The following is a 27,908-nucleotide window of genomic DNA, read 5'->3' as shown; positions in this document are numbered from 1 at the left end:
CAATTCCTCTGTAATCCTTACTTGTATGATTACTGATCCAGTACAATTCCTCTGTAATCCTTACTCGTATGATTACTGATCCAGTATAATTCCTCTGTAATCCTTACTCATATAATTACTGATCCTGTACAATTCCTCTGTAATCCTTACTTGTATGATTACTGATCCAGTACAATTCCTCTGTAATCCTTACTCGTATGATTACTGATCCAGTATAATTCCTCTGTAATCCTTACTTGTATGATTACTGATTAAGTACAATTCCTCTGTAATCTTTACTTGTATGATTACTGATCCATTACAATTCCTCTGTAATCCTTATTTGTATGATTACTGATCCAGTACAATTCCTCTCTAATCCTTACTTGTATGATTACTGATCCAGTACAATTCCTCTGTAATCCTTACTTGTATGATTACTGATCCAGTACAATTCATCTGTAATTCTTGCTTGTATGATTACTGATTTAGTACAATTCATCTGTAATCCTTACTTGTATGATTTCTGATCCAGTACAATTCCTCTGTAATCCTGTTTGTATGATTACTGATCCAGTACAATTCCTTTGTAATACTTGCTGATCAGGAATTTCTTTAATCTTTGACTCAACTCTAACATTAAGATTAAGATTTAATATAGTATTTAATATGAACATAAAACTTACGGTTTAATCCAGTGGACTCTCAGTTTATATCCAGTAAATAATTATAACTGTTTGTTTGTTTTGAATTTCGCGCAATGCTACACGAGCCCTATCTGCGCTAGCCGTCCCTAATTTTGCAGTGTAAGACTAGAGGGAAGGTAGTTAGTCATCGCCACCAACGAATAGTGGGATTGACCGTAACATTATAACGCCCCCACGACTGAAAGGACGAGTATGTTTGGTGCAACGAGGATTCGAATCCGCGACCCTCGAATTACGAGTCGAACGCCTTAACCCACCTGGTCATGCCAGGCATAAATAATTATAAAGCTTGAATTGTTTTCCTTTCCTATTAATGAGCTCAGACAAGATATTTCTTCGAGCCGCACATTATGTGTGAAAAAGCTGAGGTTTGGCCACCCCTGTTCTATTAAATGTTATATTCTATTAACTATTATATTCTATCAAATGTTATATTATATTAAATATTATATTCCATTAAATGTTATATTATATCAAATGTTACTTACTATTAAATGTTTCCTGAAGGTGTTGAAAAGTTAAACTGAAACTATTGTTCCAGTCTCAGAAAACGTGATATTTTATTCTAACAGTAACACTGATGTTCGTATTAGACTGCAGACGCTACTCACGTGACTAACGGTTACTCCCACTTTAAAGTTAGCGATGTTATATACTTAGAATATCAACAAACTTTCTAGCAGAAAAGATCATTGTCATTTTCTATATAAGATACGGTCTTCTAGTTATTCAATTTTTATAGTCGTTTAAGCCAAATAGTTTCTTTTTACCTCGGATTATAGCCTGAAACCTGTCACACACTAGTTGAATGTTCTCTCAGTTAAAACAAAAGGCTAACTCTTCGTGATTCCTGGTAAGGCAGTTTCTAGTCATTCAATCTGCTACATTATGCTACAGTATTCTTTCCTATTTGGGATCACACGTGATCTCATTGTTGACTGACCCAGTTCCGTGAGTAACTGACTTACAATACTAAGACCAAATTAGTTAAAAAGCACAGAATTAAAAAAAAAGGTGTACATCAATTAATGGGATAGAAAATGCATGCCACATTCTCAGTCTTTAAAATAACAACAAAAATATGTTCTCATTTTTGTTTTATAGTCGCCTTGATCAACTTAAATACTTTTAATTATTTTAAGTTGGCCTCTATTGCTTGTAGACAAAATTAAAAAACACCAATATGTATAAAAAAATGTTTTCAGATACGTAATACAAAAATTGCTGCTTAAAATGTAAATATAAATAAATATTTTTGTTTCATAATTTTGCTTAAAGCTACAGAAAAGCAACCACAAAATTTAAAATGGTGTAGTTGTTTTCTAATACTTCCAGAGATCAGTGGGCCAGTCTTATTTTAATCAAACTCTTGTCAATTTGCGCGAGACTATACTGAAAGATTATTGTCAAATCATGGATAAATAACAGTTGGAATATTAATCATGATTCACGCAAAGCTACACCTAACCATCACCACCAACTGTCATGAATATTGGGGATTGTCCATCACATCATAACACCCCTACGGGTGAAAGGGAGAGCATCCTTTGGAGGACGGAAATTTGAAGCTGCGACCCTCACACTGCGAGTCAAGCACCATCACCATCTGTCCAGCCACGCCAATATTTTAGTTGGAGAGAACTGGTCAAACAGTGTGTTGTTAATTAATGTCAACAGATAACTTCCAGATTGTTTTTAATTGTTATTTAAATTGCAAATTTTATATAACAATTTCACTAAATTATGTTAGCAGTACTGTGTGTATATATTTCTTATAGCAAAGCCACATCGGGCTGTCTCTTGTATCCACCGAAGGAAATCGAACCCTTGATTTTGGCGTTGTAAATCCGAAGATTTATCGCTGTCCTAGCGTGCGCCTTTTGATACTGTGTCGGTAGTAGTGAAAAACATCTTTAAATATAGGATCGTTTATGAACCTTCTGTAAGTTTGTAATAGAAAATCTTATTTGAAAACTTAATATTATTTCTTCTAGAAGCCATATCGGGCGATATGTCAGTATCAACCAATCAAATCAATTAACAGGGTTTTCAGTGAGCCTCGATTTCAGTGATTTATACACTGTTTCACTGGATCCTCTTTCTCTGAAATACAGCGGAAATGTGGTTCAGTATTTTTATGTACAATGATTTTTTTGTAAAATAAACGGGTAAGAGTGTGTGTGTGTTTTTTTTATACCAAAGTAACATCGAGGTGAATCGAACCCTCTGATTTTAGCGTTGTAAATCCGTACTTATCGGCGTACTAGCGGGGGGCGTGTGTAAGTCAACCAAAAACTATATTATAGAGTACAGATTTCTCTTTACAAAAAAGGAACAATATAAACAGTGCACAAATCAACAAGCTTTATTAAAGAAAAAACATATTAGAGTTAAACAAAATGTTTTGTTTGTTTCGAGATTTCTCGCAAAGCTACACGAGGGCTATCTTCACTAGCCGTCCCTAATTTAGTAGTATAAGTTCGCGCACAAAGCTACACGAGGGCTATCTGCACTAGCCGTTCCTAACTTAGTAGTGTAAGACTAGAGAGAAGATAGCTACTCATCACCACCCACCGCCAACTCTTGGGCTATTCTTTTACCAATGAATAGTGGGATTGATCGTCACGTTATAACATCCTCACAAATAACAGGGTGAGCATGTTTGATGTGAGGGAGATTCGCCCCCTAACCACTAAGCAAAACGATTTAAACGCTTTGCGTTTGTAATATACTGAAGAGATAAAAATTATTTATTAGTTAGTTAAAGCAGCCCTGAAGTGAAAAGAAATATGAAGTTAAAACTTAAAGTGAAACGAAATCCCTTTAATTTATGATGACGTAAAATTATTTATCGATACAAGTAACGAATATTTCAAAGTCTTAACAAAAGTCTAAAATTTTAAGGTTTCAAAATCAAATATCTTTTGAAATCTAGATGTATAAGGATGGAGCCTTGCCTTCCATACCATAATAAAAACAGAGTTAGGTTGCTGATAGCCCTCGTGTAGCTTTGAGCGAAATTCAAAACAAACAAACAAACAAACCCTAATTTTGCAGTGTAAGACGAGAGGGAAGGCAGCTAGTCATCACCACCCACCGCCAATTCTTGAGCGACTCTTTTACCAATTACAAGTTTACATTATAACGCCCCCATGGCCGAAAGGGCGAACATGTTTGGTGTGACCGGGATTCGAACCCGCGACCCTCAGATTACTAGTCGAACTTCTTCACCACCTGGCCATGCCGGCCCTTCTTAAAGTTGCATAACGCACTCAGCCATTTTTATTCTACTTGTTTGTAAAAGAGTAGCTCAAAGGTTTGTAATGGGTTCTTTCAGTTCAAAATTAGAGATGGTTATGTAGAGAGGATAATAAGTTTCATATAAATTTGTTGTTTATATCCATGAAAGATAGCTTTTCAGACACTGTTAAACAAAACTACAAAACTGGTTCATTTTCTGTTAAATGGAAAAATTGCATTTTTAAACATGACATATCACTTTATATGTTTCACATTTAGAATATATTCCGTTGGTCTTTGAAAATGAACAGAAATAGTTAAACATTTTCTTTGTTTAAACTTTGTCCTAGATCGTAATTATATGTTATATGATATGTCATTTCCTTTTACAGTGTTTTTAAAACAAATAATTTTTAAAATGTGCTAAACTCTGTGCTGGTTTTGTTGACGCATAAATGTATGTTTTGTTATAGAATCTTATGTCCTCGTGTGGTGTTGACAGAACGCCAACTAAAAGCCGTGTGAGGCACGGGGTTGCTATTATTAGTTTAAAGTAGATCGTTGCTAGTGGTGACCCAGCTGCAAACTGTTTATGACCAAGGAAACCAACTTCTTGTTCAACACAGGGAAGACAACCTTGTTGATCCTAGCTGCTTTAGATATGAATATTTTCTTTGTAATAACGACAGCTTTACAAGGATGTGTTCCTAAGAAGTTACAAACTTAAACCCCAAGCATTTGAAGGTTAGGAACTTCTTATTTCAATTATTTTCACTGTATGGTAGTTTATTTTTTACTGCGGTAAATGTACATTTCAACGACATGTTTTATTTACTTGTGTTACTTTCGAATAACAAAAATTATATGTTGATTTTACTTTTATATTGTGGTACATTTTGATGTGATAGTTTGACATATAAGATTAGAAGAGTCTTGTTACGAAAAAAACAAACAATTAGTAGTTGATGAAGAAAAACCTAAATGTATTTTACTAAAATTCTGTAACCGTATTGTGTTAAAACTTGCAATATTTGTTTATATATTTGTGACCCATTTAGATGCAGTAGAAGTTAAAATAATAATAGTTTCACTATTGATGTTCTCAAGAGGAAATGTCACTTCTCTAATACGTATAGCTCAAGAAAGAGATGAACATCAAACCCACAGAGATACTTCGTTCAACATCAGAAGTGAGTCTGCATCACTTCACTCGAGATTCGTTCCACAAATTAGAACAAAGAAGAGCAAAAACGCTCAAAGAATACGGTTTTATTCCAAAGAGAAAAACTTTTAAACCAAGTTGTGAACCATTAGCAACGAATAATATTAATGTGTTGAATATCTCTAGTTTCTGTGGTGTGCCTTTAGAAGATTTGGATCATTCCAGTCTAGATCAGGTAGTTATGTTACTGCTAGTTAACTCAGTCAATTAATCAACTGATTTTAATAATTTCTTTCAATAAACATATCTTTAACGTCTTTCTACCCCAATCAACTGATTTTAATAACTTCTTTTAATGAGCATATCTTTAACGGCTCTCTACCCCAATCAACTGATTCTGATACATTCTTTCAGTAAACATGTCTAGACCATATCTTAACCCAATCGACTAATTCTAATGTCTTTTTTCAGTAAACATGTCTGTAATAACTCTTTAGATCAATCATCTAACTGTAATATATTCTTTCTGTAAATATGTTTGTAACAGCTCTTTGAATAAATCAACTGATTATTTTACTAAATGCGTCTGTAACATCTCTATAACTCAACCAACTGAGTTTAATGACTTCTTTCAGTTTGCATGTCTATAACAAACATTCTACTCAATCAACTAATTCTGTTAACTTCTTTCAGTTCACACTGATAGTGTGTGAAGCACATGGTATAACTTACCACATAATTAGATACATCTATTTACTTGTAAGTTTTGTCAGAGAAAGTGTTCTTGGAAAGTGTTCTTGTTATAATTAACCATTGCGTACACTAAAATGTGTTTTCTCCAGTTTCCATATAATTAACTTGGTCTTGACTTGTCATGTTTTTTATCTCATTAAATATTAGTTACGTGTTACTCTGTGTTTGTTTCACATCTAACTGACCGCTGTTCGTTTATAGTAGCGAACATTTAGTCTTACAGATATCATGAAGCGATTTAATATATATATATATGTTTTACAATAGTAGAATTAATGCAGCGTTAGCATAATCCGTTCTCCGGGCATGAACTTAAAATCACCAAACAGTGAAGACTATATGAGATTGTTTCAGAATTTTCGCGTAAGGTTACAAAAAAGATCTATCTACGCATTAACTGTTCCTAATTTCGAACTGATAGACTAGATGGAAGACAGCTAACCAAGAGCTTTCACCACCAACTCTTGGGCTACTCTTATGTGATAAAATAGTCTGTCACAAGATTCAGTTACGACTCCCGAGTACCAAGCACGTTCGTGTAATAACGTACATCACGAAACTTCGGGCTCACATACAGGGCACGTCATAGGTAGAGTCCACCAACCACAGTAATAATCGAGTGAATTTGAAAACATGTATATGTGATCACGTGATAATTGTTCACAATTAAAATATCATATTTTTTTAAAAAAGGTTTGTTTGTTTGTTTTTGAATTTCGTGCAAAGCTACTCGAGGGCTATCTGCTCTAGCCGTCCCTAATTTTGCAGTGTAAAACTAGAAGGAAGACAGCTAGTCATCACCACCCATCACCAACTCTGGGTCTCTTTTATCAACGAATAGTGGGATTAAATGTCATATTATAACGCCCCCACGGCTGAAGGGGCGAGCATGTTTGAAAGGTGTTTAAAGTTTTTAATAAGATGCTTGAAAGTTTGATTTCGTAATTAATATTTTACCTGACACATTGGTTGAGATTAAAATTTAGATATAAATCAATGTAGAAATAATCCTTACTGTATTTGACAGTTTCGTTTTTCGTACTTATCTAGGCTTTATAAATATTATGAAACAGCAAGATGAATACATAATTATTGTTCGTATAAACAGAAGTGCAAGCTTATATTCTCACAAAACTGGTGAAGTAAGGAACTTCCTCATTGTGGGCATTTCCTTGTGAGGAATTTAACACTCTCAATGTTATATTAGATAGTTTATCGATAAATTTGAACTGGCTATGTCTGAAGCAAAATAAGGTCTCCCACATGGACGCTCTATGTTACCCTTAGCCCTAAGATTAGATGCTGGATTTGGTTGAAATTAGTCAAAAACTGAAGGCGGGTACACACACAGAGACAAGGGCTCTCTAGAAAGTGATAGTCGATCATATCTTAACAATGATTCCATAGGATATTCTTAGGATGCTAGGGGGCACACCAAGTTTGGTTGATATGGGTCATAAGTTTAGGCGTGAAAGAAAGATGCGCCATAGACAGTGTCTCCTTGAGGAGTGACATGTGACAATCGCGAAACTACAAAAGATAGCCCCTGCAAAAGAAAAATGTAATTGTGTCTCCCACATTCATTTTCCTTTACGACAATTTTTACATTTGCCATGCCCCTCGGGGTATGCCTCTCGGTGGCTGTGAGGGTGTACTTACGCCACTAAAAGGGTTAAATCTGAACACTGAGTCCTATAATAATCCTCGAAAGGCCTTAAGGATGCGTGCCAAATTTAAATATGTAATTCTAGGCGAGAAAACGGGCACAAAGACGATACTTATGTTTTATATGAAGACGAGACTCATAACCAGGGAGCTTTCGAAAGGCGGATGATTTTTTTTTCCTCGTCAGGAGCAAACTGGCAATTGACCAAATAAAATGAAATATGAGGAAGGTGTTAAGATTAGTTTCATGTAGATAAAGTTAACACACGTGCCTCAATGAGTTTGGGAGCGAAACTGGAAGATAATGTATATAAGTAGTCTTAACTCAAACAAATATAGGTGTATTTAATTGGGATGAAGTATACGTTCATTTTGCCTTTTTTATGCTGTTAAAGAACAGTGAATGTTGTCAGCTGGCTTTATAAAATACTTGAGGAATATAATACATTTTGGAGGGAAATTTTCAACAATGAAGTATCGGTATTCATACAGGACCCGGCATGGCCAGGTGGTTATGGCACTCTGAGGGTCGCTGGTTTGAATCCATGTCACACCAAACATGCACCATTTCAGCCGTAGGAGCATTATAATGTTACAATTAATCCCACTATTCACTGGTAAAAGAGTAGCCCAAGAACTGGCGGTGGGTGGTGATGATTAGGTGGCTTTCCTTTAGTCTTGATTTACAAAGCTAAAATCAGGGGTTCGATTACCCTCGGTGCACTCATCAGATAGTCCGATGTGGCTTTGCTATAAGAAAACACACACCCTTTAGTCTTACACTGCTAAATTAGACTGTTAGCGTGAATAGCTCTCGTGTAGCTTTGTGCGAAATTCAAAAAACAAAAACATATGAACAAGTATTCACATGTGTACACACATCAAGGCCCGGCATGGCCTAGCGCGTAAGGCGTGCGACTCGTAATCCGAGGGTCGCGGGTTCGCGCCCGAGTCGCGCTAAACATGCTCGCCCTCCCAGCCGTGGGGGTGTATAATGTGACGGTCAATCCCACTATTCGTTGGTAAAAGAGTAGCCCAAGAGTTGGCGGTGGGTGGTGATGACTAGCTGCCTTCCCTCTAGTCTTACACTGCTAAATTAGGGACGGCGAGCACAGATAGCCCTCGAGTAGCTTTGTGCGAAATTCCCAAACAGACAAACAAACAAACACACATCAAAAGAATTTGCTTAAGTAAATATTTAAAAAAGTGCTTCTGTTGTCTCCATGGTTTTTATATATTCAAATATGTCTTGTGGGAAATTAACTGTCTCATAATTGTAAACCTACTTCGAAAGCCCTTTTTAATTTTAATTGTGCTTCAGTTTCCTTGAGTGATAAGAATATGTTATATTGGAATTAGTATCAGAGGCAGAGACCGATCACAGCTCATCACTTAATTAAAAAACATCATTTGGTTATACTTACTGTTACTAATCAATAAACCGATAATAAAAACTGCATGATGAAATTAGACTACGTAGTTCATTAATGACAGTGACTGACATCAAAGGTGCTAAATAATTTAATCCCCATGTGGCCAAGCAGGACTAAAGACATTAAAAATCGGATATCGTGTTGGGCACAACACAGATAATCCATTGTGTAACCTTGTGTTTAACAACAAAGGGACAGCGTAAATAACTTTTCATCATGAACTTGTTCCCACCCGGAATTAATGTTGTTAAGTCATTTATTGGTTCCATGGAAGAACACTGAACGACTTGATCCTGTGAGTCGTGACGTATCTATTTTTTGGCAGTACAAAGGAAGCCGCGAGTCAGACGAACAGCCGATCAATTAAACCGCGACACTGAGTTCCGACTTTCAAATAAATTTCGCTATTTAGTACCAGCATAACTTTATACTTGAGTATGTCAGTGTGCGTACTTAATATAAAATGTATAAATTTTGAAGACTATATTAAGCACTTACCTTTTATTGCTTATTTACTTGAGGGCTGTTTTTGCTGGTTGTGGCCTAATTTTGAAGATAAATATCAAACTGAAGGCAGTTAATCAACAACCACCACTTTACTGTTGTGTTACTTTTTATTAATAAGTACTGTGAATGAACATCGATTTATAACGTCCTTTCGCTAAAAGTATAAGGGTTCAATCCTGTGACCTGCAAGTTGCTAATAGAGTATATTATCGAACTGACGATGTTAAGCCCTATTTATTTTATAGCTGTATTCTTCTGGAAATACTTTGAAATAGACGAGTTTTAGGAATGCTAGTATTTTATTTTTTAGGATATTTGTAAAGTTTGATTGCTTGCTGGCAAAACTAATATCACTATTAGTACTAAATCAATCGAATGCTGCTCCTGATTTCAGCTCCCCGCTAGTGCAGCGGTATGTCTCCCGATTTACAACGCTAAAATCAGGAGTTCGATTCCCCTCGGTGGGCTCAGCAGATAGCCCGATGTGGCTTTGCTGTAAGAAAACACACACGCCCCTAATTTTAGAGGCGTAACTGGGGTTTTCACTGCCCGGGGACAAAGTCAGTTCTCGCGACAACATGTGAGCCATAATTCCTAATTATGTAACATCAGTTTGGCGCCCCCCTATCCAATGCTGCGCCCGGGGACATATGTACCCACCCTAGCTACGCCACTGCCTAATTTTAAACTGCTTACCACAGGGAAGGCAATCAACTGATAGAATCTACAACTGACTCTTGGGCCACCTATTCTCTATAAACAAATAGTGGAATTAATCACCGGGTTATTGTACTTGTATGAACTATTTTTAGTTTATAAATCGAAAAGTTTTTAGAATCCATTAACGTGTACATTATCTTGCTCTGGTAGTTTAAACAGTATCAAATCTTTTTTTTTTATAACCTGACGTTTTGCTTGTTTTATAATTTTTTATTTTAATTTGTATAGAAGTTAATCACACTAGATAGAGGAGTGATCTTGATTGGTTAGATGGCTCTCCGTTACATTGACTTTCTAAGACACTTAGGTTCTCATTTTTGTTATATACTATCTTGTTCTACTTGAAAATATACTCCAAGTTTATTATTATGATTTTAGAAATTTTGTTACATATATATTTCTTTGGTACTTGTGTTATTTTATAATTTTCTCATTTCCTAATTAAACGAAAAGAATTAGAAATGCGACAGTGATATAAAACTTGACAATAAGAGAGGATTACATATGTAAGGGCAAAATGAATGAGTTTCATCAAAACAGGTTACATATTGACTTTTTCGTGTATGTATATTTGTACAATGTAATTCACAGGGATGGATATTAGACAAGGAATTTGTTTTTATTTATGTTTGTTGATTTATTGGTATCGTGAGTGTGTGATAGGTGTTTTCATTTGGTCCATAGAATAGTTTCTAGATTATGAGTTGTTGTAACCTAGAAAATTATAGACGATGTAATCTCAAAGGTTTTGAAACATTCATTAAGCTACAAAACGTTAATTTTATTTAAAGGTATTTTGTGTGATAAGTAGAAGATGGTCCCAGTATTACTTGCACAGATTTTCTTCAACCAAGGCATTTTTTATCCTGAGTCCTTGGAGTCAGTTTCGGTGTTTTGCTGTCCGAGTGGCAACACACAGGTAATGGTAGAAGTGTAAAGTGAAACCTTATTATTGTTAATAGTAGAAACTCTGTCTTTAACTTAGAATGAGTTTAAGTTTTGTAAGCAATTCATCAGAAAGTAACTATTATTATAATTATGGTTTAGAAATAATTCCAGTTAAACATGTTTTCTTCGTGTATCATGTATTGTTTAAATGTTGTTCTTATACATTTGCAAGTGAATCTATTAAAATTTGTACAACCTACTAGTAATGCTGCTGTATGCATTGTATTGAATATAAAGTGGATAACGAGAAATGGTTTTGAACAAGCCCCCGAGATGTTATATTGTACGTATCCAGTGATATTGGTTGTGACATTTACTTTGTGGTTGGGATGTTAACCTTTGTTATCATAATGATTTATAGTATTGAGATTGAACAAACAAATAGTATGTAGACAGTGACACTCTGAGACAGTTTGTATGTAAAGTATGCTTGTTATGATTACATTTGAAGTGAAGAACATTAAGTAATGGAGTTATAATTAATGAACGAGCAGATAATATGAAAAAGAACGTTATGCTTGTGAGTGAAAAGGGGAAAAAATAAAACGCTGTGATTGTGTTAAAAGACGAGATAAGTAGGTCTCTGTGAAGCTATTGTACTAAATACCTTCCTATATTAAGTACAGCCAGGTAGGAAATGGATACTGAGATTCATGTACTGATGTATACATTAATTAAGTGTACTGAAAGGTGAATTAGGATTTATTTACCAGTGGTAAAGCTCTGGATCTTGAGAAATGATGCTGTGACAAGTTTGGTTTAGGAATGAAATAAGACACTAGTTTTGAAATTGGACCAAACTGGATTGATAATGGGAGGTTTCATTTGTTACCAACCAGATGTAGAGAGCTGCTGTGAGGATGAATTAATCAGCAGCATTTTCAGCTATCAAATGTTGGCAAGAAACTTGGAGTAATATACAAGGATGGAATAAATTATTGATGGGTAAATACATGGATGTTCAGGAAACTTTTTTTTTCTTTCAAAAACTCAAGATATGGATGATATTTTTGCAAATGATCTTGTATTCATTTAACCTTATGTGCATGGATGGGGTCAAAGTGCACAAATCACATCCTTTTACAGAGTGCTATATAATATGGTATTATATATTTGATATCAGAGTTATTAGATATTAATTTTATTCTATATTGTTGATTTAATAAGCATCCATGGTTGAAGAGAGGGAGTTCGAAATACAATATCCAGGATTTGGAAAGAACTGTATATATGTATTTCATAAGTTATAGCATTTAGGCAAATGAAGTATGCAAACTGTATAATGGACAACAGTATTTTCATTCTTTTTACATGAACATTAGAGTCTTGGTTAGACTGAAATTTTAATTTCTTAGACATATTTCGAGTTAGAAAATACCTTATTATCTCATCTGAATTTTTATATACAAAATACATTTAAATTTTTCTAAAAACTTGTTACGTATTGTGTAGTTCCACACAATAATTTTGGGATTGTAGTCAATATTTCTTCTCCAGCATGTAGGTAGTCCAACGAACTGAAGGTGTGATTATTTGGTGAAACAGATAAAGTTAATATTGTATACATATATACATGTATTAGTGTTTCCCATTAGATACGAGTGAGTTTTTATTTTATTAAGTAATTCATAAAATTGTTAATTTATAATAATTGATAATATACATTTTTTTTTCTGTGATTTAAGTTGAAAATCATTGCTATTTGTTAAACGCTATCAGTGTTTGTTTTTTGTACTACGTTAGGAGAAGTTCCCAGAGAGTATATTTTACCAAAAACTGCTTCTTTCGTGTTGTTTTATAGTTTCTTCGACTACTTTGTCATGATAACGATTTTGGTTAATTGCATTTTCTTGGCAATGACAAATCCAATAGAAGAAACTGAGTGAGTCGTCTTCATATTACATTTGTTTATGATGTTTAAATCAAATATTTATGTCCTTTATATGTTAATTTAAATCTCTAGATTAACTGAAATTATGTACGTTTGGTACCAGTTTCTTTTTTAGGAAGTTTATTGTTCAGTAGTGTTAAGTTAGGGTAGATATATTATGTAAAAATGTTTATTATAAATGAAATAATCGGGAACTGATTGAAAAATTCTGTTTTGCACTAACATGAACTGTACATTGATATCCTATGCTTAGATAACTTTTGATGAAAACTGTCTTTTTTCATAAAAGGCTTATGTCTTACATGTGACTCCTCCTATACTGTACTAGTTATTATTGTATAACCTGTTCTTGTGGAATATGATACTTGGGTTGTTCATGTGAGGTTTGTTGTTTAGTATGTACTGAGATTTGTTCTTAGGAAGTAATTTGTTTGTCTTGTTAAGTGTGATGTTGGTTCTTGTTCTTGCTAAGGTTATTGTTTGTCTTGTTCTTGTGTAGTATGTCTTGTGATTTGTTTTTGTGAGTTTGTTCCTTGGCTTGTTTTGTATGAACTATGTTCTACAGTTTGTTTTTATGAAGTATTTTTTATGGGTTGTTCTTATTAAATCTCACTTGAAGTACTTGTATAATTACTCTGTAAAGTTTCCTGATAGATTTTGAGTAAATAAACATTTTTATGTAAATTATTTAAATAATACATACTTTTCTTTCACAGATTTGTCTTTCTGGCTATCTACACCATGGAAATGATTGTTAAATCTGTAGCAAGAGGACTTGTACTTTCACAGTATACATACTTACGTAATCCTTGGAATTGGTTAGACTTCATTGTTGTCTTGGCAGGGTAATTGTTGTATTCACTTTATTTATAATCTATGTTACCAGTTGCATTTACCTACCTTCTAGACATTGCGTGGTTGAAAATATAACAGAATTGTGTTTAGAAGTAGATATTTCAGGTTGAAAGGTTTTTAAGTATTATTAATTTCAGTGTTTCATCATTATTGTTAGAAGCCTAGAATGGAGAAAGCTGAGAGTAAGCCTTTAGGTTCTATAGGTTTAGTTTCTCTTTCAATAAGACAGTTTTCAAAAGTAGTGAGAGAAAAAATAAAAGCCAGTAGTGAAATATATTTTGAAAATTTTAAGTTTTAAGTTGTGGATCCTAACTGAACAACATATTTCATTAAGATAAGTATGAAAAATATGATAGTTTTCAGCTCTTATAAGATGTTATTCTTTGTTTTTGTTTATGTACATCAAACATTTTTTTGCAGTACAGGACAGTTCCATGTGTTTTCTACTCTGTTAGTTATTATGTAAACAGTTTTGTTATATCTGTATTTTTTTTCATTTTATTTTAGATATGGAAAATGATTCAAGTAAATACATTTAAACCCTGCTTTTTCCTGGCTCCTTCTAGAGCATCATTTTCTAATTGGCAATTAACCATATTTCTTGCAAGGGAGATAGTACATGATGTCCTTTCTCTAAGTGAATTTGGGTTTTTTTTGTTCCAGCACATTGGCAGGAGAGGATAGAGGTCACATGTAGCATAGTGTTTCGAATGTGAACCAAGCATACATTGTTATTATGTGTTTTGTATTAAATTAAAAGCCAGATTTTTGTTTTGTTTAGTAGATTTTTTTCAAAGATTTGGTTGAACTTAAGTTCAGACTTGAACTGTTGTTTTTAATTTATGTTGAATATATAATGTAGCTGAACTGTAATATCGGGAAGGTTGTCTCTCTGTTTTTTCTTTTAGTTTTTATGAGATTTTACCTATAAATGTAATTTTGGTTTAGAGTTTTTACTGTAGTACTGTTTTTACTTGGAGTGTGAGGTGTTTTATTTCAACTTAACTTCGGGCTTAACTTCAATATTAATATGTTGTTTACCTTATGAGGACTTACAACATGATCTGGTGAGAGAGTGCTGACAGAAGGTTTCAATTTACCAGTCACACATTCTCATGATGACCATGCTTGTTGTCTTGTGTTTATTAACTGTGTTTGTGTTTTGTGCTGTTATTAAACATTATAATTATTGTTATGCTCTTCACATGGTTTGGCTCTCTCTTCCTGATAAACTTGGTTAAACATCTGAGAGATAAACAGACACAAACATGCTTGAAAACTTGGTATTCCTTGAACCTTCAGTTAGTGAGCCCTAACTGTCGTGAGATAAATCTGAATGCTGAAAAACACCAGATTCTCAAATGGTACTGGTATTTATGAATTAAAACTAAATCTCTGCTTCACTCTGACTCATTAAAGTAATATAAAACTGGAAATGAAAAGATTCTTGGAAACCATTTAATATATTTTTTGTGGACAGGTATATAACCTTGTGTGTGCAGGCATTTGGAATGGTGGAAATAGGAAGTTTGGCTGGACTACGAACTTTCAGGGTCCTAAGAGCCTTAAAAACCATGTCAGTAATGCCAGGTGTGTGAGAACTTTTCTAAAACTGGTGTTACTAATGCTAGGTTTGTATTTTGTTTTTTAAACAAAGTTAATATTAGCTCTTTCTACAAAATGTGCTTAATATCTGTAAAAGATTTATAGCTGATGACGTAAGTAATGTCACCGTAATATGCAACTCTACGATGAACAAATGTCCATGTAGAAGAAACTTTAACAACAATAAAGAAAAACTTAAACCTTTATTGAACTCAAATGCATCAGCTATAAAAAAAAATTTTTTTAATGTAAATCTTGCTGTGTAAAAATATATCCTCTCATCCTAGGTGATACAGTTTTATATTAACTTTGGCACTTTTCATGTAACAGTAAATGAATCACCATGTTATCTCTATTAGTGGTCAAGCTACTCAGAGATCAATCAGTTTTTCTTCAGTGACAGCTTGTATGTTATATCATAGATGGTTAATCAAGGTTGTCACTTTGATGGTTAAGTTATATATATTTAACAAAGATGATTACTTTGGGGTTCATGTCATACAGTGTTAATGAAGGTAGTGATTTTGAGGGTAAAGTTGTATAGATTTGATGAAGATAATCACCTTAGGGGTTATGTCATAGAGGGTTAATGAAGGTAGTGATTTTGTGATAGAACTGTGCTGTGACAAACATATTGCTCCACATGTCACCCGGCAGCTCACTGGTACATACTAGATTTTGATACCAATGGTGGGCACAGCACAGTAACCCATTGTGTAACTTTGTGCTTAACTACAGGCAAACAAACTAAAAATATCTTATGAATGTACAGTATGAAAATAATTTTATAATGACTGAAATTGAAAAAAAAGTTAAATTAACCATAATAAGTTTGTTTCTAAGATTGCACATTGTTTACTTATCTTTGAAGATAAATTTCGAATTGAATGGTATACAATTTCTAAACTTTATTATATGAATACTGTTCATCTATCTTTTAGAAATAAAAAATAAACAGTGGACATTGTTTTTTTTTAGTTTTCTTTTTTAAATATTAAATTGAAACTTGTTTACAACAAATGAAAATGATTTATAAACTTCTAAAATGTAATTAGAAAACATCTCATTTCAGTGTTTTTCACTTTTTAGGTTTGCGAATAATTGTCAATACAATGCTTCATTCTGTCCGGATGTTAGCAGAGGTGTTGGCTCTGACTGTTTTTTGTGTGCTGGTGTTTGCACTTCTTGGACTTCAGGTTAGTTGCTAGTAACTACTGATTCTACTTAGCTCTTGGCAAACTACTTTTTATACCAGTTACTGTGACTAGGATATGTTGTATAATGTTCAGTGCCAGTGGAGAACATATATTACATTGTAGTGTGTTCACTGCCAGTGGAGAACATATATTACATTGTAGTGTGTAACTTCATACTTTTGTCTATTACAACAGTTAGTAACCAAACAAACTGAATGAAGAATTCATCGTGGAGTTATTCACTGTGTAGAATATTTACCTACAACAGTAATAAGTCAAACCATAGTTGCAACACTGAAGCCACTTTGGACATGTATGCGACTTATACGTCATTAAAGATTGATTTCTGTAACAAACAAAATCGTGAACTCACAAATTATTTTTTTATTGAATTTTCTAGAAAAATGTATTAACAAGGTGAGTGGGTTTCATGTAGACTCCATCTGTAATACTGATGTTAACAGAAGTTATAAGTAAGAAAAAGATATTAATTATTATATGTACGTTTTTGTTTGGGCTACTATGGTGATGTCTTTTTAACTTATTTATTTTTGTATGAAAGTTCTTTAATTTGCTTGAAAAAAATTAAGTTAAAAAGTCATTCTATTAAAATTATCCATACTAATTTCATAGTAAGGACCAATTTTTGGTATGTGTATACATTTTAGTTTCCAAGTTCACATCAGTTAAAGGAAACTATAAATTTTAAGCATTTCTGTAATTTGTCAGTAATTTGATGACTTAAACAAAATTGCTTGCATTGTGTTACCTTGTCTTTGTTTTCAATTAATCTGTTTAAACCAAGTATACTTAACTTTAAAATTAATGTTAGTGCTAGTCTACTTAAAGATTGTGTATTTTATTAATGAAAATTTTTTTTATGTGTAAAATCTTTTTTTCCTTTTGTTTTTCAATTTTAGTACACATTTTATTACTTAAAGGGAGATACTATTATTATTATTACTATTCAATATTAGTACACATTTTATTACTTAAAGGGAGATATTATTATTACTACTATTAAATATTAGTACACATTTTATTACTTAAAGGGAGATATTATTATTACTATTCAATATTAGTACACATTTTATTACTTAAAGGGAGATATTATTATTACTACTATTCAATATTAGTACACATTTTATTACTTAAAGGGAGATATTATTATTACTACTATTCAATATTAGTACACATTTTATTACTTAAAGGGAGATATTATTATTATTATTATTACTATTCAATATTAGTACACATTTTATTACTTAAAGGGAGATATTATTATTATTACTATTCAATATTAGTACACATTTTATTACTTAAAGGGAGATATTATTATTATTACTATTCAATATTAGTACACATTTTATCACTTAAATGGAGATATTATTATTATTACTATTCAATATTAGTACACATTTTATTACTTAAAGGGAGATATTATTATTACTACTATTCAATTTTAGTACACATTTTATTACTTAAAGGGAGATATTATTATTATTACTATTCAATATTAGTACACATTTTATTACTTAAAGGGTGATATTATTATTACTACTATTCAATATTAGTACACATTTTATTACTTAAAGGGAGATATTATTATTACTATTCAATATTAGTACACATTTTATTACTTAAAGGGAGATATTATTACTACTACTATTCAATATTAGTTCACATTTTATTACTTAAAGGGAGATATTATTATTATTACTATTCAATATTAGTACACATTTTATCACTTAAATGGAGATATTATTATTATTACTATTCAATATTAGTACACATTTTATTACTTAAAGGGAGATATTATTATTACTACTATTCAATTTTAGTACACATTTTATTACTTAAAGGGAGATATTATTATTATTACTATTCAATATTAGTACACATTTTATTACTTAAAGGGTGATATTATTATTACTACTATTCAATATTAGTACACATTTTATTACTTAAAGGGAGATATTATTATTACTATTCAATATTAGTACACATTTTATTACTTAAAGGGAGATATTATTACTACTACTATTCAATATTAGTTCACATTTTATTACTTAAAGGGAGATATTATTATTATTACTATTCAATATTAGTACACATTTTATTACTTAAAGGGAGATATTATTACTACTACTATTCAATATTAGTTCACATTTTATTACTTAAAGGGAGATATTATTATTACTAATATTCAATATTAGTACACATTTTATTACTTAAAGGGAGATATTATTACTACTACTATTCAATATTAGTTCACATTTTATTACTTAAAGGGAGATATTATTATTACTACTATTCAATATTAGTACACATTTTATTACTTAAAGGGAGATATTATTATTATTACTATTCAATATTAGTACACATTTTATTACTTAAAGGGAGATATTATTATTATTACTATTTAATATTAGTACACATTTTATTACTTAAAGGGAGATATTATTATTACTACTATTCAATATTAGTACACATTTATTACTTAAAGGGAGATATTATTATTATTATTACTATTCAATATTAGTACACATTTTATTACTTAAAGGGAGATATTATTATTACTACTATTCAATATTAGTAAACATTTTATTACTTAAAGGGAGATATTATTATTACTACTATTCAATATTAGTACACATTTTATTACTTAAAGGGAGATATTATTATTATTACTATTCAATATTAGTACACATTTTATTAGTTAAAGGGAGATATTATTATTACTACTATTCAATATTAGTACACATTTTATTACTTAAAGGGAGATATTATTATTACTACTATTCAATATTAGTACACATTTTATTACTTAAAGGGAGATATTACTATTATTACTATTCAATATTAGTACACATTTTATTACTTAAAGGGAGATATTATTATTATTACTATTCAATATTAGTACACATTTTATTGCTTAAAGGGAGATATTATTATTACTACTATTCAATATTAGTACACATTTTATTACTTAAAGGGAGATATTATTATTACTACTATTCAATATTAGTACACATTTTATTACTTAAAGGAGATATTATTATTATTACTATTCAATATTAGTACACATTTTATTACTTAAAGGGAGATATTATTATTACTACTATTCAATATTAGTAGACATTTTATTACTTAAAGGGAGATATTATTATTACTACTATTCAATATTAGTACACATTTTATTACTTAAAGGGAGATATTATTATTATTACTATTCAATATTAGTACACATTTTATTACTTAAAGGGAGATATTATTATTATTACTATTCAATATTAGTACACATTTTATTACTTAAAGGGAGATATTATTATTATTACTATTCAATATTAGTAGACATTTTATTACTTAAAGGGAGATATTATTATTACTACTATTCAATATTAGTACACATTTTATTACTTAAAGGGAGATATTATTATTATTACTATTCAATATTAGTACACATTTTATTACTTAAAGGGAGATATTATTATTATTACTATTCAATATTAGTACACATTTTATTACTTAAAGGGAGATATTATTATTATTACTATTCAATATTAGTACACATTTTATTACTTAAAGGGAGATATTATTATTACTACTATTCAATATTAGTACACATTTTATTACTTAAAGGGAGATATTATTATTACTACTATTCAATATTAGTACACATTTTATTACTTAAAGGGAGATATTATTATTATTACTACTATTCAATATTAGTACACATTTTATTACTTAAAGGGATATATTATTATTATTACTACTATTCAATACTAGTACACATTTTATTACTTAAAGGGAGATATAATTATTATTACTATTCAATATTAGTACACATTTTATTACTTAAAGGGAGATATTATTATTACTACTATTCAATTTTAGTACACATTTTATTACTTAAAGGGAGATATTATTGTTATTACTATTCAATATTAGTACACATTTTAGTACTTAAAGGGTGATATTATTATTAGTACTATTCAATATTAGTACACATTTTATTACTTAAAGGGAGATATTATTATTACTATTCAATATTAGTACACATTTTATTACTTAAAGGGAGATATTATTACTATTCAATATTAGTACACATTTTATTACTTAAAGGGAGATATTATTATTACTACTATTCAATATTAGTACACATTTTATTACTTAAAGGGAGATATTATTATTACTACTATTCAATATTAGTACACATTTTATTACTTAAAGGGAGATATTACTATTATTACTATTCAATATTAGTACACATTTTATTACTTAAAGGGAGATATTATTATTACTACTATTCAATATTAGTACACATTTTATTACTTAAAGGGAGATATTATTATTATTACTATTCAATATTAGTACACATTTTATTACTTAAAGGGAGATATTATTATTATTACTATTCAATATTAGTACACATTTTATTACTTAAAGGGAGATATTATTATTATTACTATTCAATATTAGTACACATTTTATTACTTAAAGGGAGATATTATTATTACTACTATTCAATATTAGTACACATTTTATTACTTAAAGGGAGATATTATTATTACTACTATTCAATATTAGTACACATTTTATTACTTAAAGGGAGATATTATTATTATTACTACTATTCAATATTAGTACACATTTTATTACTTAAAGGGAGATATTATTATTACTACTATTCAATACTAGTACACATTTTATTACTTAAAGGGAGATATTATTATTATTACTATTCAATATTAGTACACATTTTATTACTTAAAGGGAGATATTATTATTACTACTATTCAATTTTAGTACACATTTTATTACTTAAAGGGAGATATTATTATTATTACTATTCAATATTAGTACACATTTTAGTACTTAAAGGGTGATATTATTATTAGTACTATTCAATATTAGTACTCATTTTATTACTTAAAGGGAGATATTATTATTACTATTCAATATTAGTACACATTTTATTACTTAAAGGGAGATATTATTACTACTACTATTCAATATTAGTTCACATTTTATTACTTAAAGGGAGATATTATTATTATTACTATTCAATATTAGTACACATTTTATTACTTAAAGGGAGATATTATTATTATTACTATTCAATATTAGTACACATTTTATTACTTAAAGGGAGATATTATTATTATTACTATTCAATATTAGTACACATTTTATTACTTAAAGGGAGATATTATTATTATTACTATTCAATATTAGTACACATTTTATTACTTAAAGGGAGATATTATTACTACTATTCAATATTAGTACACATTTATTACTTAAAGGGAGATATTATTATTATTACTATTCAATATTAGTACACATTTTATTACTTAAAGAGAGATATTATTATTACTACTATTCAATATTAGTACACATTTTATTACTTAAAGGGAGATATTATTATTACTACTATTCAATATTAGTACACATTTTATTACTTAAAGGGAGATATTATTATTACTACTATTCAATATTAGTACACATTTTATTACTTAAAGGGAGATATTATTATTACTACTATTCAATATTAGTACACATTTTATTACTTAAAGGGAGATATTATTATTATTACTATTCAATATTAGTACACATTTTATTACTTAAAGGGAGATATTATTATTATTACTATTCAATATTAGTACACATTTTATTACTTAAAGGGAGATATTATTATTATTACTATTCAATATTAGTACACATTTTATTACTTAAAGGGAGATATTATTATTACTACTATTCAATATTAGTACACATTTTATTACTTAAAGGGAGATATTATTATTACTACTATTCAATATTAGTACACATTTTATTACTTAAAGGGAGATATTATTATTATTACTATTCAATATTAGTACACATTTTATTACTTAAAGGGAGATATTATTATTACTACTATTCAATATTAGTAAACATTTTATTACTTAAAGGGAGATATTATTATTATTACTATTCAATATTAGTACACATTTTATTACTTAAAGGGAGATATTATTATTATTACTATTCAATATTAGTACACATTTTATTACTTAAAGGGAGATATTATTATTACTACTATTCAATATTAGTACACATTTTATTACTTAAAGGGAGATATTATTATTACTACTATTCAATATTAGTACACATTTTATTACTTAAAGGGAGATATTATTATTACTACTATTCAATATTAGTACACATTTTATTACTTAAAGGGAGATATTATTATTATTACTATTCAATATTAGTACACATTTTATTACTTAAAGGGAGATATTATTATTACTACTATTCAATATTAGTACACATTTTATTACTTAAAGGGAGATATTATTATTATTGCTATTCAATATTAGTACACATTTTATTACTTAAAGGGAGATATTATTATTATTACTATTCAATATTAGTACACATTTTATTACTTAAAGGGAGATATTATTATTACTACTATTCAATATTAGTAAACATTTTATTACTTAAAGGGAGATATTATTATTATTACTATTCAATATTAGTACACATTTTATTACTTAAAGGGAGATATTATTATTATTACTATTCAATATTAGTACACATTTTATTACTTAAAGGGAGATATTATTATTACTACTATTCAATATTAGTACACATTTTATTACTTAAAGGGAGATATTATTATTACTACTATTCAATATTAGTACACATTTTATTACTTAAAGGGAGATATTATTATTACTACTATTCAATATTAGTACACATTTTATTACTTAAAGGGAGATATTATTATTATTACTATTCAATATTAGTACACATTTTATTACTTAAAGGGAGATATTATTATTACTACTATTCAATATTAGTACACATTTTATTACTTAAAGGGAGATATTATTATTATTACTATTCAATATTAGTACACATTTTATTACTTAAAGGGAGATATTATTATTACTACTATTCAATATTAGTACACATTTTATTACTTAAAGGGAGATATTATTATTACTACTATTCAATATTAGTACACATTTTATTACTTAAAGGGAGATATTATTATTACTACTATTCAATATTAGTACACATTTTATTACTTAAAGGGAGATATTATTATTACTACTATTCAATATTAGTACACATTTTATTACTTAAAGGGAGATATTATTATTATTACTATTCAATATTAGTACACATTTTATTACTTAAAGGGAGATATTATTATTACTACTATTCAATATTAGTACACATTTTATTACTTAAAGGGAGATATTATTATTATTACTATTCAATTTTAGTACACATTTTATTACTTGAAGAGATATTATTATTATTATTATTAGTGTTCTTGGTTAGCTATGTAAATTTTTTCTTTTAAATTTCTTGAAAAGCTACATGAGGGCTATCTGCACTAGCCATCCCTAATTTATCAGTGTAAGACTAGAAGGAATTCAGATAGTCATCACCACCCACCACTATGTTTTGGGGTATTCTTTTACCAACAAATAGTGGGATTGACTGTGACATTATAACGTCCACATGGTAGAAAGAGCTAAAACGTTTGGTGTGACAGGATTCGAACCAATGAGCCTTAGATTGTGAGTCGAGCTCTTCAAATACCCAGCTATGCTGGGCCAAGTAAAAGACTGTGTTTTAGTTTGAATGTTATTTCTAGTTAGTAAGTATAAATTCAGTGTCATGATGAAAATTCTGTTTTTTCTTAAAATTTGAAGTTTTTACTGTGAAAAACAGAGACCTAGAGATTGAATGAAATCTTTATTAAAGAGGAAAGATTAGTTTAGTCAGAATAACCGACACCAAAAATCAATTCTTTACTTATGATCATTTAATTTTACAGTTCCTGTAGCATTCTGTCCCTTGATATAAATATATTTTTATGTGTATGCTTATAAAACATTGTGTTCTTGTAGTTTTGTTTTCATTAAGACAAAGAAGATGTGAAAACGGAGAAACAAATGTGGTTTTGAGAATTTGGTCACTGCAATTTGTTTTTAGTTTACTATGTGTATTCTATAGCTCTGAACTTCAGTACACAAGTCTGGTGGTTTAGGTGCTTAACTTCTGATCTGTGAGTCATTAGTTAGAATATTATGACCAAGTCTGCTTGCCCTTTCAGTCTTGGTAGTGTTATAATATGGTGGTCTCTCCCCACTTTTAATTGATAACACGTAGCTCAAAGGTTGATAGTGGGTACTGGTGACTAGCTGCCTTCCCTCTCTACTAAATTAGGGATGACTGGTGCAGTTAGTCCTTGAATAGCTTTGTGTGAAATTCAACAAACATCAACTTAAGTGTATTGATCAACTACCATGTTACTATTTCTTCCTTTGAACAGCTCTATATGGGTGTACTGCGACGTAAGTGCTTAGTCGATGTGCAGAATTGGAATGATTCAGCAGTGGGTTATACAGAAGGTATTGCTTCGGATAACGTCACTGTTTGGTTAGTTGATGGAGGAGGCCAGCCTCGTGTTTGTGATAATTCATCAACCCTCCGGTAAGTTTGTTTTAAACAACTTTTATACTGAGCTTTATATTGAAACTAGTTCATGAAAGAGTTTCTGAAATTGATAACAAAGAAAGGTTATTATATTAAGCCTTTAAATTCTGTGTGCTTTTCTGATATGATTAAATTATTTTGTAATATAGATTCAGTGTGTTCTCAGATTAAAACTGTTTGGTTTCTCTGGTAACAACGGATCTTAATTGCTTAAAATCTTTCAGTTATACAGATGTAATCAGCAAAGGTTTCTTTCCATTTTTGCCTGAAAGCTAATTTTTCTACATGACGCAGGTTATAATACTAAAATAACCATGTTTGTATAACCTTGCAATTGTGTGTAGTTGAGAATGTCTTTTTAAAAACATACCTCTTGTAGTATTTAACAATATTTCTGTATACCTACATATCTGACTCATTCTTCAAATTGTTATCAGCATCTGTCCATCTAAACAAATTTGTTATGTTACGTTATGCATCTTTGAAATAATTCCTGTATTATAGTCGTTTAAACTTACTGGAATGCAGATTAACTGTGTAACACTAAGCTACTGCACATAAGCACTCTTATATATAATGAATTCATCTTTCTTCTTGAACTTGGTGTTCCACCAGGCGCTTAGTTTGTGGGTCTTTGAGATGGACGTTTTTAGACTTGAGTTTCATTTAAAATGTTAAATAACAAACGGTTATTGTTTAAAATATAAATGTAATATAAAATTTTGAATACAGAGGTAATTATACACTTATATACCAGTGAATGTGTTGTTTCACCACGATTGGTCATAGATGATTCTTGGATGTGGACAAAGATAAAATGCACCCCCCCACACATCTGCATCAAACTCATACATATAAATTTTATTTCTTTTAGCTGTACTTCAAGACCATCCTGACTGTATGCCATAATTGTAAGCATTTTACCAATTTAAAATGTCATGTCCAATTTTCTGTGACAGAAGTGATTCTTCTGTGATATTCCTTATGTACCTTTCTCTTGGGTAAATATCTGCCAATCCTCTTCTCTTCTTGGCTTCCAATTTACTGTCTTCCCCCTGAAACTCTGCCACATGAAGGTTATGTTTGATTGTCAAATACTAATTACTCTGGACCAGAAATGTACTCATCAAATAACATAGTTAGAGAATTGTTTCCTTAATATGACAGACTTGATTGTCACTAATATTGTAGTCAAGTTAATTAGGAAATAAAAGGTTATTCACTGCCACAAAAATTCATATTTCTAATTTTAGATTTTCTTGCATATTTTCTATAATGCAAGTGACCCTTAACTAGAACATTTGACTAGTCCATTAAGATCCAAGAATTTTTCAAATTCCATCCTTTGGATTTCAGACAAAAATATTAACTCTTTAATAATTATCATGGCTAATGAGGAGTCATTTAATTTTCTTGACGTGGAAAGAAAAGTGTAACTTGGAAACATCTCAGTCTTGAAAAATAGAGAATAGCAGATGTATACAAAACTTGTAATTATGGTGTGGTGTACCATTATACTGACATCACTACTTCCTTACTGTATAGAAAAGACACAAATCTCATTTGACTAGGTTTGAAACTGTGAATCGACTTATTTTGTGTGAGACGTTCTATAAAATACAATTGTGCTATTTACACTACAACATTCATTGCAACTGAACAAAGCACCCATTTGTTATCTTATAAAAATAGTTTCATCATTTATCTGTTTCAATACATCAAGTATCTAAACTTGGGTAGAGCAGAATAAAAGTAAACACTTCAGCCAGACGTATTAATCAGTAAAAAGCTTAATCACGTTTGCTGAGATGTTGTAAAAACTGGAACTTAAGAAAGTTACTGGTTGTGAAGGTGACTTTTTATGTTCTTTGAATCTGGTTTCCATTTTTCTACTTGTTTCTCCAATATAGAAGTCGTGGCAGTTATCACATTGTATTTTATAAATAATGTTGGTGTGGTGTTTGTCAGTGTAGTTTTTACATAGTATAGACCTCAGTTTTGTGCCTGGTTTTTGAATAAATTTGGTATTAACTGGAATGTCATATTTTGTTACTAATTTTTGCCAAATGTTGGTTATTTTTCTGCTGATGTCGGGAATATATGGTATGCAGCAGTATATGGTTTCGTGATTTTTTGATTCGTGAGATATATTTATGTTTTCGAACACTGCAAGTCGAAATAAACACAACATAACCATAGAAAACACTCAAATACTAAATAAAGAAACAAACATAAACAAATGCAAAATTAAAGAAGCCTTACTTATACAACAACTTAAACCCAAAATAAACCAATATAAAGGAACGTCTTTATACCTATATTAATATAAAATAAATAAAATTATATATTCAAACATCTAATACCGCCCTCTACATTCCGACACTCAGTTACACAACCCCTTTCAAACATGTGGTCAGCTTCCGGTCAGTTACCTCTTTCTTTGTGAACCTGACGATGACCGAAGAAGGTCGAAACGTTGTTTTCTCTTCTATGTAAAATATTTTCTCAACTCAAACGAGCCGTTTTTGCATATAAATTTCTCTACAAGTGGGTTTTCTCGACATCACTGAAGGAAGAATTCAACAGTTGATACATAGAACAAGGAAGAATTCAACAGTTGATACATAGAACAAAGAAGAATTCAACAGTTGATACATAGAACAAGGAAGACTTGAACAGTTGATACATCGGACAAGGAAGAATTCAACAGTTGATACATAGAACAAGGAAGAATTTAAC

At 30.2% G+C, this 27,908-nt stretch overlaps 1 protein-coding gene across 1 annotated transcript in view; it reads left to right on the top strand.

Annotated features, from left to right (window-relative positions):
* The first annotated feature begins 4,489 nt into the window (after positions 1-4,489).
* The window catches only part of LOC143231320 (sodium channel protein 1 brain-like), a 75,575-nt gene continuing 52,156 nt past the window's right edge, over positions 4,490-27,908 (top strand). The window contains 8 exon segments of the mRNA XM_076465869.1: positions 4,490-4,670; positions 5,063-5,323; positions 10,958-11,085; positions 12,916-12,996; positions 13,722-13,850; positions 15,341-15,450; positions 16,555-16,661; positions 25,006-25,166. Of these exon segments, the coding sequence (XP_076321984.1) occupies positions 5,075-5,323; positions 10,958-11,085; positions 12,916-12,996; positions 13,722-13,850; positions 15,341-15,450; positions 16,555-16,661; positions 25,006-25,166 (965 nt within the window). The 5' untranslated portion in view covers positions 4,490-4,670; positions 5,063-5,074.

This window comes from Tachypleus tridentatus, chromosome 11, assembly GCF_004210375.1.
Source record: "Tachypleus tridentatus isolate NWPU-2018 chromosome 11, ASM421037v1, whole genome shotgun sequence".
Classification (NCBI taxonomy): domain Eukaryota; kingdom Metazoa; phylum Arthropoda; class Merostomata; order Xiphosura; family Limulidae; genus Tachypleus; species Tachypleus tridentatus.
This window is presented reverse-complemented; position numbering and strand designations above follow the sequence as displayed.